This window comes from Artemia sp. Qi Xiang Cuo, chromosome 4, assembly GCF_049724085.1.
Source record: "Artemia sp. Qi Xiang Cuo chromosome 4, ASM4972408v1, whole genome shotgun sequence".
Classification (NCBI taxonomy): Eukaryota; Metazoa; Arthropoda; class Branchiopoda; order Anostraca; family Artemiidae; genus Artemia; species Artemia sp. Qi Xiang Cuo.
The window spans coordinates 86,550,224-86,567,668 of record NC_142797.1 but is presented as its reverse complement, the minus strand read 5'-3'; the positions used below and the strand labels follow the sequence as shown (position 1 = coordinate 86,567,668).

At 34.1% G+C, this 17,445-nt stretch overlaps 1 protein-coding gene across 1 annotated transcript in view; it reads left to right on the top strand.

Annotated features, from left to right (window-relative positions):
• LOC148953580 (methylmalonic aciduria type A protein, mitochondrial-like) overlaps positions 1-15,469 on the top strand; it is a 310,721-nt gene extending 295,252 nt beyond the window's left edge. Inside the window, exon 8 of the mRNA XM_089087742.1 lies at positions 12,415-15,469. Coding sequence (XP_088943868.1) covers positions 12,415-12,534 — 120 coding nt within the window. The 3' untranslated portion in view covers positions 12,535-15,469. The remainder of the gene's footprint in view (positions 1-12,414) is intronic.
• Positions 15,470-17,445: the final 1,976 nt, after the last annotated feature.

Sequence of the window (17,445 nt, the reverse complement as noted above, 5' to 3'; positions counted from 1 at the left end):
TTGGTGTTTGCAAGTCCAAGAATTTGTCTTTGTTGGTTTGAATGTTTAGGTTAGGTATAAATAAATATTAATAAATAAATAGAAACATTTCTCCATGTTTGAGTTAGATTAGGTTAGCTTATCATGACCGCTCATGATAAGCTAACCTAACCTAACTTAAACATGGAGAAATGTTTCTATTTATTTATTAATATTTATTTATAACTAACCTAAACATTCAAACCAACAAAGACAAATTCTTGGACTTGCAAACACCAACCCAGACATGCAAACAAATAGATTCAGACATACAAACAGAGAAAGACAGACACTTTAGACATTCAAACCAACAAGGACAAATTCTTGGACTTTCAAACACCAACCCAGACATTCAAACAAATAGAATCAGACACACAAACAGAGAAAGACAGACACTTTAGACATTCAAACCAACAAAGACAAAATCTTGGACTTGCAAACACCAACCTACATATGCAAACAAATTGATTCAGACATACAAACAGAAAAAGACATGCACTTTACACATTCAAACCAACATTGACAAATTCTTGGACTTGCAAGCACTAACCCAGACACGTAAAAAAATAGATTCAGACATATAAACAGAGAAAAGACAGACAATCTAGACATTAAAGCCAACAAAGACAAATTCTTGGTCTTGCAAACACCAACCCAGACATGCAAACAAGTAGATTAAGACATACAAACAGAAAAAGACAGGCACTTTAGACATACAAAACAACAAATATAAATTCTTGTACTTTCAAACACCAACCCAGACATTCAAAGAAATAGATTCAGACATATAAATAGATACAAACAGGCCATTTAGGCCTTCAAACCAACAAAGACCATTTCTTGGTCTTGCAACACCAACCCAGACCTGTACACAAATACAGTCAGACATACAAACAGATAAAGACAGACACTTTAGACATTCAAACCAACAAGGACAAATTCGTGGACTTGAAAACACCAACCCAGACATTCAAACAAATAGAATCAGACCAACAAACAGAGAAAGACAGACACTTTAGACATTCAAACCAACAAAGACAAAATCTTGGACTTGCAAACACCAACCTACATATGCAAACAAATTGATTCAGACATACAAACAGAAAAAGACATGCACTTTACACATTCAAACCAGCATTGACAAATTCTTGGACTTGCAAGCACCAACCCAGACACGTAAACAAATAGATTCAGACATATAAACAGAGAAAAGACAGACAATCTAGACATTAAAGCCAACAAAGACAAATTCTTGGTCTTGCAAACACCAACCCATACATGCAAACAAGTAGATTAAGACATACAAACAGCAAAAGACAGGCACTTTAGAGATTCAAACCATCAAGGACGAATTCCTTGACTTGCAAACACCAACCCTGACATGAAAAGAAATAGATTCAGACATAAAAACAAAGAAAGACTGGCACTTTAGACATTCAAACCAACAAAGACAAATTTTTGGACTTGCAAACACCAACCCAGACATGCAAAAAAATAGATTCATACATATAAACAGAGAAAGACAGGCACTTTAGATAGTCAAACCAGCAAAGATAAATTCTTGGACTTGCAAACACCAACCCAGGCATGCATACAAATATATTCAGACATACAAACAGAGAAAGACAGGCACTTTAGACATTCAAACCAACAAAGACAAATTCTTGGACTTGCAAACATCAGCCCATACATGCACACAAATAGATTCACAAATAAAAACAGAGAAAGACAGGCACTTTAGACATTCAAACCAAAAAGATAAATTCTTGGACATGCAAACACCAACCCAGACATGCAAACAAATATATTAAGACATACAAACAGAGAAAGATATTCACTTTAGACATTCAATCCAGCAAAGACAAATTCTTGGACTTGAAAACACCAACCCAGAAATGCAAACAAATAGATTCAGACCTACAAACAGAGAATGACATTCACTTTAGACATTCAAACCAACAAAGACAAATTCTTGGACTTGCAAACACGAACCCAGACGTGCAAACAAATAGATTCAGACATACAAACAGAGAAAGACAGGCACTTTAGACATTTAAACCAACAAAGACAAATTGTTGGATATGCAAACACCAGCACACACATACAAAAAAATAAATTAACACATATAAACAGAAAAACACAGGAACCTTAAGCATTCGAAACATCAATGTCAAATTTTAGGACTTTCAAACACCAACACAGACACGCAAACAAATTTACCCGGACACGTAAACAGAGAGAGATATTAACTTTAAACACTCAAACCAACAAAGACAAATTCTCGGACTTGCAAACACCAAACCAGACATGCATACAAATAGATTCAGACATACAAACAGAGAAAGACAGGCACTTTAGACATTCAAACCAACATTGACAAATTCTTGGACTTGCAAACACCAACCCAGACACGTAAACAAATAGATTCAGACATGTAAACAGAGAAAAGACAATTTTGACATTCAAGCCAACAAAGACAAATTCTTGGTCTTGCAATTACCAACCCAGACATGCAAACAAGTAGATTAAGACATACAAACAGAAAAAGACAGGCACTTTAGACATTCAAACCAACAAAGACAAATTCTTGGACTTGCAAACACCAACCCAGACATGCAAAGAAATAGATTCAGACATACTCTTGTCTCTTGGTTTAATTTATTAGTAGCTTAAATTTAAATCTTGAATTACAAATAAAATCAAAGAAGCAACCTTAAAACTTAAAACGACCGTAAATTATCCCGTTTAGGGTGTGGGGTACCGACCCCCTCAACTTCGACTCATCATAAAGTTTTACTGGTACCTTTCTAGAATTCAAAAACTAGGCCTAAATAGCCAGTTGCTAATTGTAAGGGATTCTTATATAACAAATATTTTTCAAAAAATGTGTTCTATAACTGTTTTATTTAAAACAAATTTCAATTAAAAGAGCCCTCTCATTTTCAAAGCAGCATGATAAAAAAAAACTTCTTTAGACAAAACTTCTTATTATAGCCTGTTTTCCACAAGGATAAGAATCTACTTTTATTTTACACTCAGAATATTTTCGGGAAAACATAAAAACTGTCACACTCTCAGCACCAATAGTGTGTACCAGTCTAACCTCATTCCTCCAAATGATTGGATTTTAGGTTGTAAGTTAAACTCCCCCTTAATTTTAATCTCACGGCTTCTCATGGAACGTTCGATCATTGTGACCTAAGTTGGATTTTTAATTTTTTCACGTTTTGTGGGTACCGTTACCCCTCCCATAGAACCACCCACTTCTCCTCTCCCCTCCGACTACTTGCGAAATACTATGATTTATTAGATAAGCTTATTTGAGCCTCATTTGTAACGAAATTATAAATACAGATTTTTCTCCGGCAAAAAATAATATTTCGCTACTTATTAAAATTTCAGGTCATACAAGACATGGTAAGGGATTGCTTTTAAAAAGACTTTAAATAAAATGAACTCAGATTTAGTTTCTTGAATTGCCATTCAGTATCAGATTTTTTATTCAGTTACCCTTTCACCGTTACATGGAAAGGATCTAATTATGTTACTGACTGTCTTTTTGCGTTTTTTTTTATATATTTTAGTGATTTTGTTTTACGGTCTTTTATTATTCTTCTGTCTTTGTACTGAGGACGGCTGAGTAGAGGTCTCGGCCGAATTATTTGCATTGCATTTTCGGTTTTTGACAGGCTGGAAATATCCTCGTTTTTTCTTCTGCTTGAGTTTTTTTCTCATCTTGTCAAAAACATAACAAGGGTTGACACTTACAATTTATTGTCATTCGAAGGTATAAAGAAAATGTCACAAGATATTTAATAATAATGAAAATTATTTATATTTAATTTGAGTTTGAGGATAATACCTAAAATATGCTTTTCCCAAAAGTCCAGTGTTTGAAATGAATTACCATGATCTGCGAGCAAACCCCAAGCAGCGGCAGCCCTACAGATAACTATACGTTCTATCATAGGCAGCGCAATAGCGCTGCTTGAATAAAGAACGATGATGGCACAATGTATTTTTGTTTTAGACCAGGGCACTTCGTATCGAAGGAGTTGTCGTAGAAACTTCAAAAGGGATTGGAGGAAAACTTAACACCCCCCTCAAACCCACCATTTCCCCAAACACATCCAATCAAAATTTTGAGATAGCCATTTTGTCCAACGTAGTTGAAAAGTCCGGAAATTATGTATTTGAGGATGACACTACCCCCACAGCCCTCAGGGTAAGGGTTGTAAGTTATGCCCTGGGGGCATATAAGGTTTTTGTAAAAAGTGTCGTCGTAGAAACTTCAAGAAGATCTCATTCGATTGGAAATTGAAAGGGCTAGTGTCCTTTTTAATACTTGAATGTGATTGGAGGGCAACTAACCCCCCTCTCACGTCCAATGTTTCCCCAAACATATCTAATCACAATTTTGGTATAGTCATTTTGTTCAACGTATTTCAAAGTTTTGAAAATTAGATCTTTGAGTATGACACACACACACACACAACCCCCGCAGCCCTCAGGACAAGGGTTATAATTTATGCCCTGTGGGCATGTAAGGTTTTTATAGAAAGGATTTTCGTAGAAACTTAAAAAAGGGCTCATTCGATTAGAAATCGAAAAACCTAGTGCCCTTTTTAAAAGTCGAAAGTGATTGGAGGGTAACTAACCCCCCTCTCACGCTCACCATTTCCCCAAACACATCCAATGAATATTTTGAGATAACTATTTTGTTCAACGTAGTTGAAAGTTCTGGAAATTAGATCTTTAAGCATGAAAACCCTCCAACACCCCCCAGGGCAAGGGTTATAAGTTATGCCTTGGGGGCATATAAGGTTTTTATAAAAAGTGTTGTCGTAGAAACTTCAAAAATGGCTCATTCAACTGGGAATTCAGAGCGCTAATGTCTTTATTAATAGTCAAAAGTGATCGGAGGGCGAATGCCCCCCCCACGCCCATCTTTTCTCCAAACACTTTCAATCAATATTTTGATATAGCCATTTTATTGAACGTAGTTTAAGGGTCCGGAAATTATGTATTCTTGTATGACAAATCCTCCCCCCCCCCCAGCCCTCAGGGCTAAGACTGTAAGTTATGCCCTGAGGGCTTGTAAGGTTTTTAGAGAAAGCGCTGTCGTAAAAACTTCCAAAATGGGTCTTTCTATTGGAGGTCCAGAGGGTTATTGCTCATTATAATAGTCGAAAGTATTCGGAGAGTAAATCATCCCCCCCCCACCCATCATTTCCCCTAACATTTCCAATCAGCATATTGATATGGCCATTTTGTTCAATGTTATTGAAAGGTCTGGATATTATGTCTTTGAGGATGAAAACCCCTTGCCCCCCCCCCCATAGCCCTCAGGACAATGGTTGTAAGTTATGCCCTTGGGGCATATAAGGTCTTTATAGAAAGTTTTGTCGTAGAAGTTTAAAAAAGGACTCATTCGATTAAAGATTGAGAGGGCTAGTGCCTTTTTTATTAGTCGAAAGTGGTCAGTGGGAAAATGACCCCCCCCCACGCACACCCATCATTTTCCCTAACACTTCCAATCAAAATTTGACATAGCCATTTTTTCAAAGTATTTAAAAAAGTCTGAAAATTATGTCTTTGAGGATAAAAAATCCCCCCAGCCTTCAGGTCAATTGTTGTAAGTTATGCCCTGGGGACATTTAAGGTTTATATAGAAAGCGTGATATTATAAACTTCGGAGGGGGTTCATTGTATTGGTAATAAGACGCTCTGGTGCTTTTTTTAAGAGTCAAAGTGATCGGAGGGCAGCTACCCCCTTCCCCCCAACCGCACACGTCGTATTGTCCTGACATGTATCTAATAAAAATTTTGAGATAGCTATTCTATTCAAAATAGTCTAAATATCATAAAACAAGGCTTTTAGGGTTGAAACAAACCCCAGAGGTTAGGGACAAGGGTTGTAAGTTATGCCCCAGGGGGTTAATTAAGGTTTTTATGGATGGGATTGTTCCAAAGATATTTAATTGCATTTTAGTTTCTTATAAATTAATTACTATCGTTATTATCAGAGGGTGGCCAAAGATCAAAAAGTAATGTTTGTTGATTGAAAGCATTCTTACTTCTAATGCTTTAAATAAGCATTTAAAGCATTCCAAAAAAGATTAATGCTAATTAAAACTGTCCGAGACTTTAAACACTGCATACGTAATTTTCTTACGTGATTTTCAACGTTAAGTGGTCAAGTTACGTTATGTTACGCACTTCCTTTCAAACTTAAGCAAGTCTCTTCACACTAGACTAATGTAAAAATTCGTTTAACTATCAAAATCAAACTATTGAAAAATGAAAAATACGAAATAGAGATCGAAATCAGGCGTGAAAGGCTTTATAGGAAAATTTTAATAATTCATTTTAAAAATTTATTAATTGCTTTTTCATACAATCCATTTTGTTATTTTTTGCTGCTATTGACTTCTAGCTATTGACTTCTGGCTATTTCCATAACGTTCCATAATTCCATTTCCATAACGTAACATGCACTGATGTAGTGGAAAATTCTAAGTAGAGCTAGAGTCTCCTTATCATTGTCTATAGAACATTTGGTCTGAAGTTTACATAACGTAGCATAAAGTCTTAAGTTATGCTAAAGGAAAAGATTCTACAGCGTAGTGTGAAAGAAACATAAGGCTTTCAAAATACAATTTTTTTAAAAGTGAGTAAGTTTCAGTAGGTAAACAATAACTGTACTTTTCTTATATATTTTAAAGCTTTTATGAAATATCTTCGGAAAGTATGGGTTTTTACTGTAATTATCGCAGGGGGATTTAAGTCTGAAAAAAAAATATTGGCCAGAAAGCTTTCCCTCGAATCATTACCATTGTTCAAAAGGTTGTTTAATAGGGTTGTCATTTTTTTTTTTTTTTTTACTATTCTCTTTATACTCTTTGCTTTTAACTCATTCCTGAACCACAGCTAGATTTTTCACTCTCTGTGTAAATGCTAATTTACGGTTGTTGATAATACTCGTTCAAAGGGGCATTTTATTATTCGTGCATTTTTCGCATTTTTTTTCGTAATTTTTGTGTATTTCATATTTTTCCTAATACACAAAATCTCATTGTCTGTTTTTTTGTTTTTTTTGTGTTATAACAGATACATACTCTGCAATACAGACATAATTGACAAATTGGGTTTAAGCTGTGGAAAATCGATCTTACATGAGAATATCTGAGCGTTTCCATATCAAACAATTCGTGGTAACGAATTGTAAGTAAGGAGTGATCCGGCTCAATAGTAACCGAAACTCTAAAAAACGGGATTTTGATACCAAAAGATGCATCAAAAGAATTAGATTTTAAGGCTGATTTCAAACACATAAATTTCATCAAGTTTATCCTACCCATCCAAAGATTCAGCATATCAGAGAACCCTACTGTAGAGGTTTCAAGCTCCTATCTGCAAAACTGTGGAATTTTGTATTTTTTGCGTGTTTATTTGATTTTTGTTTTTGTTTTTTGTGTTTGTTTTTTTCCCAGGGGTGATCGTATCGACCCAGTGGTCCTAGAATATCATGGGAAGGCTCATTCGAACGGAAATTGAAAGTTATAGTGCCCTTTTTATGTGACCAAAAAAATGGAGGGCAATTAGGCCCCCTCCCACGCTCATTTTTCCCAAAGTCACCCGATCAAAATTTTGAGATAGCCATTTTGTTCAGCATTTTGTTCAGAAAATATAATAAATAAGTCTCTTAGGATGACTTAATCTCCCAAAGTCCTCGGGGGGAGGGCTGAAAGTTATGAACTTTACCCAATGATTACATATAGTATTGGTTATTGGGAAGTATACAGATGTTTTCAAAGGGGAATTTTTTCTGGTAGTCGGGGGAGGAGAGTTATGTGGGAGGATCTTTCCATGGAGGAAGTTTTCATGGGGGAAGGATATTGCTATGAAGGGGGTGCCGGATTTCTCAGTATTATTTAAAAAAAACGATCAGAAATTAAATAAAAAAAACAAGTTTTCGACTGAAAGCAAAAACTCACACACAAACTTATGACAAATAGAGATGTTTAAGCAATCGATTGTGTTAGACCCCTGGTGCATATTTTGTTATTTCAGGAAAAGGTTTCTTAGTACTTTAGAAAGATCTAATTGTTCCAATTAACGGCATATGTGATTAAGGGGTATTTTATAAAGAATTGCAACAAAATTCGAACTTTAGCGTAAAGAGCGAGGTATTGACTAGGGGTCGAACCCCCTAATATACGTATTAAATTTATATGGATACAGAAGTTCGTGGTGTAAGTAAATTTGTAAGTAACGTATATTTATTTTTAATAAAAACGTTCGTGAATAATACTAAACCAGTTTCGAGAAGGTCATTCACCCAAATAAAAATAAATTTGATATGCAATTTTTTTTTATTATTGATGTACGGTGAGCCAAAAACAAAGTCTGCATGAATTCGAAAACATTCAAAAATTTAATTTAAAAAAAATAAGTTTTTTTTAATTGAAAATAAGGAGTGATATTAAAACGAACAGAAATTATTCCATATATGAAAGGGGCTGTCCCCTGTTCAACGCCTCGCTCTTTACGCTAAAGTTAGACTCTTTCTCACAACTCTGTTTTTTTAAACAATAAAAAACTTTAGCGTAAAGAGAGATGCGTTGAGGAGGGGACAGCCCCTTTCATATATGGAATAATTTCTGTTCGTTTTAAGTTTTAATGTTGCTCCTTACTTTCAGTTAAATTTTTTTTCTTTTTTAATCAATATATAAGTTTAAAGCAAGAACTTGAAGACGCTTTGGATTCCTGAAGGTTTTATCCAATCTCTTGAGGATGGTTTGTCCAAAGATGGACGAAAAAAGAATGTAAATAAAGTCAAGAAACTTCACAAACTTCAAATCATTTAATTTTACATGGAATATCCTGCTTCGTCTCCATTGCAATCCCTCAGGAGTTCTTTAGAGAAAGTGAGCCTAACCGTTTTGTAAATAGACAGGGTTTCAATTTTAGTGCAATTTGCATTGCACTGAAAGAGAGTTAAGTAGCTAAATATTAGTCTTGAACGAGATTAAATTTTAAAAAAGGAGTTTTTCAAACAGTTCGTGGTAACGAACTGTAAGTAAGGAGCGACCCGGCTAAATGGTAACCGAAACTCTAAAAAACGGAATTTTGGTACCAATAGATACATCAAAAGAATCAGATTTTAATTCTGATTTCAAATATATAAGTTTCATCAAGTTTAATTTTACCCATCAAAAGTTACGCGCCTGAGAAAATTTGGCTGATTTTCGAAAAAAGGGGGAAAAACCCCCTAAAAGCTATAGAACCTTAATGAAATTCACACCATCATATTCAGCGTATCAGAGAACCCTACTGTAGAGGTTTCACGCTCCTATCTACAAAAATGTGGAATTTTGCATTTTTTGCCAGAATAAAGATCACGGATGCGTGGTTATTTGTTTGTTTGTTTGTTTTTTGTTTTTTTTTTCCCAGGGGTGATCGTATCGACCCAGTAGTCCTAAAATATCGTGGGATGGCTCATTGGAACGGACATTAAAAGTTCTAGTGCCCGTTTTAAGTGACCAAAAAAATGGACGGAGACTAGGCCCCCTCCCACGCTTATATTTTTCCCAAAGTCACCCGATCAAAATTTTGAGATAGCCGTTTTGTTCAGCATGGTCGAAAATATGATAAAAATGTCTTTTAGGATGACTTGATCCCCCAAAGTCCCCAGGGGAGGGCTGAAAGTTATGAACTTTACTCAATGTTAACATATAGTATTGGTTATTGGGAAGTATTTAGACTTTTTCAGAGGATATTTTTTCTGGTAGGTGGTGGACGGTGAGGGTCGGGCGCCAGATGGAAGGATCTTTCCATGAAGGAAGTTGTCCGGGGGGAAGGGACATTGCTAAGAAGGGGGCGCCGGATTTCCCAGCATTATTAAAGAAAAAGATCAGGAATTAAATAAAAAAAAAATAAGTTTTTCAACTGATCAACTGATTGTGATTAAGAGGTCATTTTTAAAGAACTGGAAAACAAATTCGAACTATAGTTTAAAGAGCAGGGTATTGACTAGTGGGCGAACCCCCTAATATACGTGTTAAAAATTTATGAATATAGAAGTTCGTTACGTAAGTTAATTCTAAGTTACGTATATATATTACTAAAAAAAACGTTCGTAAATAAAATTAAACAAGTTTCGAGAAAGCCATTTAACCAAATATAATATGCAAATTTTGTTTTAATTATTTATGTACGGTGAGCCAAAATCAAAACCTGCATTAATTCAAAAACATTCAAAAATTAAATAAAAAAAACAAGTTTTTTTAACTGAAAGTAAGGAACGACGTTAAAACTTAAAACGAAAAGATATTATTCTGTATATGAAGGGGGCTGTCCCCTCCTCAACGCCTCGCTCTTTACGCTAAAGTTTGACTTTCTCACAACTCTATTTTTTTAAACAGTAAAAAAACTTTAGCGTAAAGAGCGAGGCGTTGAGGAGGGGACAGCCCCCTTCATATACAGAATAATTTCTGTTCGTTTTAAGTTTTAACGTCGTTCCTTACTTTCAGTTAAAAAAACTTGTTTTTTTTTATTTAATTTAAGTAAGGATCTGCATTAGAACTTAGAACAGATTGATTTTGTTAAGTATATAAGCAAGTTTCCCCCCTTCTTAGCTCCCAACTCTTTACGCTATAGTTTAACGACTACCATACTAAAGGTATTTTAGAATGCAAAAATGAGAAAAAGGCTGAGATGGCTATGACACGTTCTGCGGATTAGAATTGACATATTACCAAAGATTGTCCTTTTCGGCCAACCATCTAGGGTCAAACGAAAAGCAGGTTGTCTCTGATTTGGGTGAGAGCAGCTCTTAAAAAAAGTTTTAAGGGGAATTGGAATTTCTTGGGAGGGTATAAAGAGGGAGACTTTAAATAGATAGAGATGGAGGAGGATCATGCGTAGCTTTTTTGGCGTCTGGTGTTTTGGTACTGCAGTGAGTTGTTAGTAGTAGTAGTAGGAGTAGGAGTATTATTAGTAGTATAAAGTGTATCCAGTTGTTAATTCCAAGCGTTAGCCTGCTGATTGTTTTTCAAAACATTGAACATAAGATGGCATTGTTTAAAGAAAATTTGAATAAATAAACTGTTCCATTCTCGAAGTATTTAATAAAAAAAACATTACTTGTGTGTTAGAGCATTCGTTTTTTAGGCATTGGGAAGGAGGGGGTAAACATCAACTGTAGAAACCAGAGCATTGAGAGGTTGGCAGTCTTCTTACATACAGGCTGTTGCCCCCATCAAACATCGATATTTTCTTTTAAGACCAACTTGTTACTGCGCTCCTTCAACATCTAAAATCTGTTCTTTAACGCTAAAAATTGTCGTTTTTACAATCATAGGGCAGCTGACACCCCCCAAGCTTCCATACCGCACGTTTAGTCCAAATAAATTCCTCTGAACCATTGGAAGTCAGTGATTAAATCCTCTCTCTACACTTATCTGAGACAGCTCCCGCTGAAAGTTTTAAAATTTAACCTTGTTGTGGAGCATTCTCTTTTGTTACTTGAAAAAAGACCTACCATTTTAGATTTCTAGTCGAATGACTCATTTCCTTATTAAATACGACAACTAGTGCTATATGATCACGGTTCCTTACAACAGAAGAAGAAGAAAATTGTCATGCGTATCCGCAACCATTGTTCTCGAGTCTCTGTTTTTGGTTTCATTGACGTCTTGAATTTCGTGGTATAAGTTTTGTCAACACCACACCCCTTTTTGAGGCTGTTTAACCTTTCTTTCTAAAATTGTGCAAATTTTCGTATGGTAAAAACTTTTGATGGACAAATATAGTTATGAGTTAATAATTTATATATTTATATATATATATATATATATATATATATATATATATATATATATATATATATATATATATATATATATATATCCAAGTAAATAAGTAATAAAATAAATTCAAACTTTATCATGTTAAATTCAACGAATTAATTTGAACGAAATTTAAGCAAGTAATCGTTATGCATTTTCTCTATAATGATAGGATATTATTCTTTTAATATTTGAGAAGCGACAAAACGCTGTATAAATGCTTTTTTTTAATGCTGCTCGCACTTTAATTGACTATTAAGAATATAATGAGTTTTCATTTTATGGGCATTCAAAAAAAAAAATTTAAGTGAAAAATCTCATATTCTAATTTGGATATGGATTTTTTCTATAATGCTAGGAAACGTCAGTTTTCATATTTGGTCTAGAAAAATTTAAATATAAAAATTTTAATAAAGAAAATAGATTTTTCTAATATTAATAACGTTTTTGGTTTAAGTTTTTTCCTGGGGATAATGTTACGCTCTTATGTTTTTTACTGTGGTTTCGCTTTCTGTTGTGCTCCCAAATTCGTTTTTTTTTCTAGGTTTTTCGGAGCCACCCATCAGTAAGAGCAAAGGTGCCAATGTTAGAGATAGAAGTGGCAAATGGCACAAAAACTCCTGGTTATGCTGCAGATTTACTACTTCGAGAATTTTTCAAATAAGGGACTTTATTTCTTATTGCAAACTTTCACTTTTCTTGTAGATACTATCTTGAAATTTTGTGTTTACTTTTGCGAAGGTTTTATAGCGTTTATGAAATATTTTCAAATATACTAGTGCATCCCATTTTTTTAAAGCAATAATTTAATCCATAATTACTTCGTATAAAGATGAGAAAAACAATGATGGTTGAAGTGAAAATCTGGATTTCAGAAATTGCAGAAGGAAGTTAAGAAAATAAGAATTATGTGTTATGTCACCTTTTAGATCTAACTTCATACCATCACAATTTCAACTAATTTTCAATATTTCTCAAAAGTACAGAAATTCTTGAGTAGGTCCATGGACAGACAATCTGTGTATTCTCCGAGAGACTTCATAGTATAAATTTGTGCTTTTCTTGTTGATTTTATGTGAAACTTTTGACACATTGTGTTTACTTTTGCAAAGGTTTGGTACAACTTTTCTTTTTGGTATTATTTTGAAATTCTGTGTTTACTTTTGCAAAGGATTTATAGACTTCCTCATATTTTTAAGTGTACTTATACATCCCAATTTTTTTTTTCTAAAACAATACATTTATACATAAATGTATTTAAATAAGGACAAGAATCATAACGAATGGCAGAGGTTGGGGATATAGTTGGTAAAAATGGGAATTTCAGCAATAGCAGATGGAAGTTAAAAAAAAAATATTGCAAGTTATGTGACCCTTTAGTTGAAGCTTTTACTTCATAACATCACGTTCTTAATTAACTTATAAGATTTTTGAATATTCAAAAATAGAAATTCACAGAGTTGGTACAGGGCTGCTAATAAAAGCTGCTACCCAAAATGTAGCCGAGAAATTCCTTGACCACAAAGGGCGTAAAAAACGAATCTGTATTTCTGACTGCACCATAAAACTAGTTGAAAAGAAGTGCCCTGTCGGTTGTGGCGCAAAATAACCCTTAAAAGCAGATCGTAAAGCAGTTAAACTATCAGTGAAATAGGACCAAGAATAGCACTGATTGAATTTTGCAAACGAACTGGAGCATGTGTCCAATAAACATAATAGCGAGAAAATATTTGAACAGCTAAGAGAAGCAACGGGAAAAGCCTTTTCAACAGCTGATACGCTGAAAGGCAAGTCCAGGGAAACCATTCGGTCCGAAAAAAGACAATCGGAACGCTGGGGATAGCACTTCTGAGCTACTGTATCCCATCGAAGCCCCACGTGTTCTGCCTCCTTACTCAGATACTACTAGGGAGTCTTAAGATGTAAATCTGGAGCATCGCAAATGTTCTAAAAGGGCTTAGGTGCATAAATAGCAGTAAGATAGCAAGGGAGGATGGGATCCCTACTGAAATTTATAAGGCCTCTCCAACTATATCACGCCACCTAACTGACCTGTTTGTTAAAGTTTAGACGACAAAGACTTTACCAAAAGACTGGAAAGTATAAGTCTTCGTTCCAGTCTACAAAAAAGGGGACAAGACGTGTATGCAAAAATTATAAAGGCATTTTCTTAATTGAATATGCGATGAAAATTTTCTGTGCCATACTATTGAATATATCTAAAGACGCATGAGACAAACTAATCCGTCCTGAACACGCAGGCTTCAGACCAGGGTAACCCTATCGCCCCCATTATTCAACTACACGATAGACTGTATAATGAATAGTGAGTAATGAATAGTTATCTTTTGACAACTGGATGGTTTTGTTCAATCCCTGACAGATTTAGATTTTATAGACGATGTTTTCTTGCTTGAAACCACCTATTAGGACGGCTTACAGAATATGGTTGATCATGTTTCCAAGGCTTCGAAGGACATTGGGTTTACTATAAGCAGCTCCAAGACTAAAGTGATGCCCGTCAACCATTTTGCTTCATATCAAATCATCTTGGATTACAAACCAATTGAAAATGTCGAGGTATTCAAGTGCCTTGAGTCTATTCTAATACCAAATGACGGAGCTGAAAAATATATTTCTTCCCTAGTTTCAAAGGCTGTAGAGAGTTTTCACCAGTCTAAAAAAGATGCTAAGGGCCAGACGTGAGATATCGACGAAAACCAAAGTTCAGTCTATGTAGTATCTGTTTGACATGTACTACTGTACGCCTGCGATACATAGCTAATCAAGGCAGAAGAGACTAGAGCTTTGGAGGCGTTAGATCACCGCTTCGTTCGCTATTTACTCTCATCAGGTGGTCTAGAATTCCCAAAAGCAAAGTAAGAAGTTGTTGTGGCTAGTCTGAAGAGCTATCTTTCGTCATCAAAAGACGCCGCTTCTAGCTCTTCGGTCGTATCTCGCGTCTCCCCATATATATGATGTGTCGAGACGTCCTTATCCGCGAGCTATCACCATCCTAAGGATGAAATCGTGGGAGACAGAAGAAAAATCTTTTGCAAAAATTCAAAGAGGATGTTGAACCATGCGGAAGCTTCTGGAGCCATGGTCCAAGATGGGAAAGAGACAGGCAGAAGATCACCAGGAAAGCTGCAACCGACAGATCGAAGTCGTTGTCGGAAGTGATTTCAAAGTGTATTGGTGCCGGGCAGGACAGTTCTTCGTCTGGCTCCTGGTAAAAGGAAGTAAGTAAGTAAGTAAGGATAAGAAAAATAACGAAGGGGGATGTCAGGCGGAAATACAATTTTCGCATGTTGTAGAAAAAAGTTTAAACAAACAAAAGCACGTGTTATTTGACGCTGCATTCGAAGATCTAGCTTCATACCATCTGATTCTGAACTAATTTATAAAAATTTTGAAATTTTGTTTTTACTTTTGCGAAGGTCTCGTAGCGTCCATGAAATAGCTTTAAGTATGCTACTGATATACTCAAGTATACCACTTAAGTATTAAGTATACTAGTGGCTTTTGGTATACTTTGGCCCGCGCAAGTTTTAACCTTGTGATTTAATTGTAATGATTTTGTGTTAAACTGTTAAACAATAAAATACATCAATCAATGAACTAGTGCGTTTAATTCTTTTCTAAACCAAAACATCACTCTATAATTATTTTATTTTGGTTTGTTTATTTTATATTAATTAAAAAAACTTTCCAAAGAAGACGTTTTAGAAATAAAAGTAAAAGCCATATTAAAATTTAGACCAGAAGAAATAGAAACCTACAATAACTCAAACTCAAACCGACCTGAAATTACTATTAAAGAATAAATGAAACCCGAAACGAATAGAAATTGAATAAACAATCATAGCAAAGAAACATGCAATATAAATGAATAAATAAATCCTAAAATGATTAAAAATTAAATTGAATGTGCAAATCAAGTTTGAAACGAACAAAAATCACTACAGACAAGAATTTAGCTATTGCCTCCATCTCTCACTGTAAAAGTCTAAAAACTTTTGCGTAATTGGCACTTTACTGAAAACTATATGTGTCTTGAACAGTCTTGGAAAGTACAAATAAAATCAAACTGAATACTTGATATATAATTACATTAATTGTTGAAAGATCATCAGTTCAAGATTTTTATTTCACTGTAATTTTTATTTTCACATTCAATGATGTGATAACTCATATTTTGTAACATGATTTGTTTTCAGTGAAGCGTCAATGACGCGGTATGCTTTAGACTTTGATAGTTAGAGAAGGGGGCAGTATCCAAACTCTTATTTGTAGTGAAACTATATTTGTCTTGAACATCCTTGGATAGAACTAATAAAATTAAACATAATATTTGATTTATAATGATATTAATTTCTGGAAGCTCATCAGTTCAAAATTTAACTTTACTGTAATTTTTATGTTTATTAATGATGTTGTAATAAGCACAAAAGATAATATTTGTTATATAATTCGTTTTCAGTAAAGCGCCAATGACGCAGTAGGTTTGTGACTTTTACAGTGAGATAAGGAGTCAATACCCAAACTCTTGTTTGTAGTGATTTTTTCGTTTCAAGCTTGATTTGCAAATTCAAGTAAACTTTACTCGTTTTAAGATTTATTAATTAATTTATATTCGTACCTATTGTTTGTTTTTTAGCTATGATTATTTGTTTAATTTTTGTTCGTTTTGGGTTTATTTATTGTAGGTATCTATCTCTTCTGATATTAAGTTTAATATGGCATTTACTTTTATTTCAAAAATTCCTTTTTGGAAAGTGTTTTTTTTTTATTATTATTTTCTGTTTGTTTTTTATTGCTATAGTTTCAAGTTTTTCAAATTGCCTATTTCAAAATAATTTTTTATTCCAGAATAAATTACAAAATAAAACTATATGTGTCCGGAGATAGTCTTGGCAAGAACTAATAAAATTAAATTATATGTTTGATATAAAATGATTTTAATTAAAAAAACTTTTTCCACAAAATAAGTTTTTCAAAGAAAAGTAAAGAACTCCATTAAACAAAAATGAGCAAAAATAAAACCAAATAATCTACGAAGCGTGAAACTACCGTAAATCAGCAATGATAAATAAATGAAACCGAAAACGAACAGAAATTACAATAAATAACCAAGTCAAACTCAAAACGAGCTGAAATTAACATAGGTTGGGCTCAAAACCCCTATGCCTTCCCAAGGCAAGAACATAATTTGCACTTTATTGAAAAAAATCTAAATGTTCTTATTTTTATAACTTTAATAAATCAAATAATATTAACATTTTGATTACTAAATATCAGTATATGTATATTAAACTGACAAAGCACATTGATTTGTATTTTTTTCAGTAAAGTGCAAATTAAGTTCTGGCCTTGGGAAGGCATAGGGGGTTTTGAGACCAACTTGTGTTAATTTCTGCTCGTTTTGAGTTTGACTCGGTTATTTCTTGTAATTTCTGTTCGTTTTTGGTTTCATTTATTTATCATTGATGATTTGCGGTAGTTTCACGCTTCGTAGACTATTTATTTTATTTTTGCTCATTTTTTGTTTAATGGAGTTCTTTACTTTTCTTTG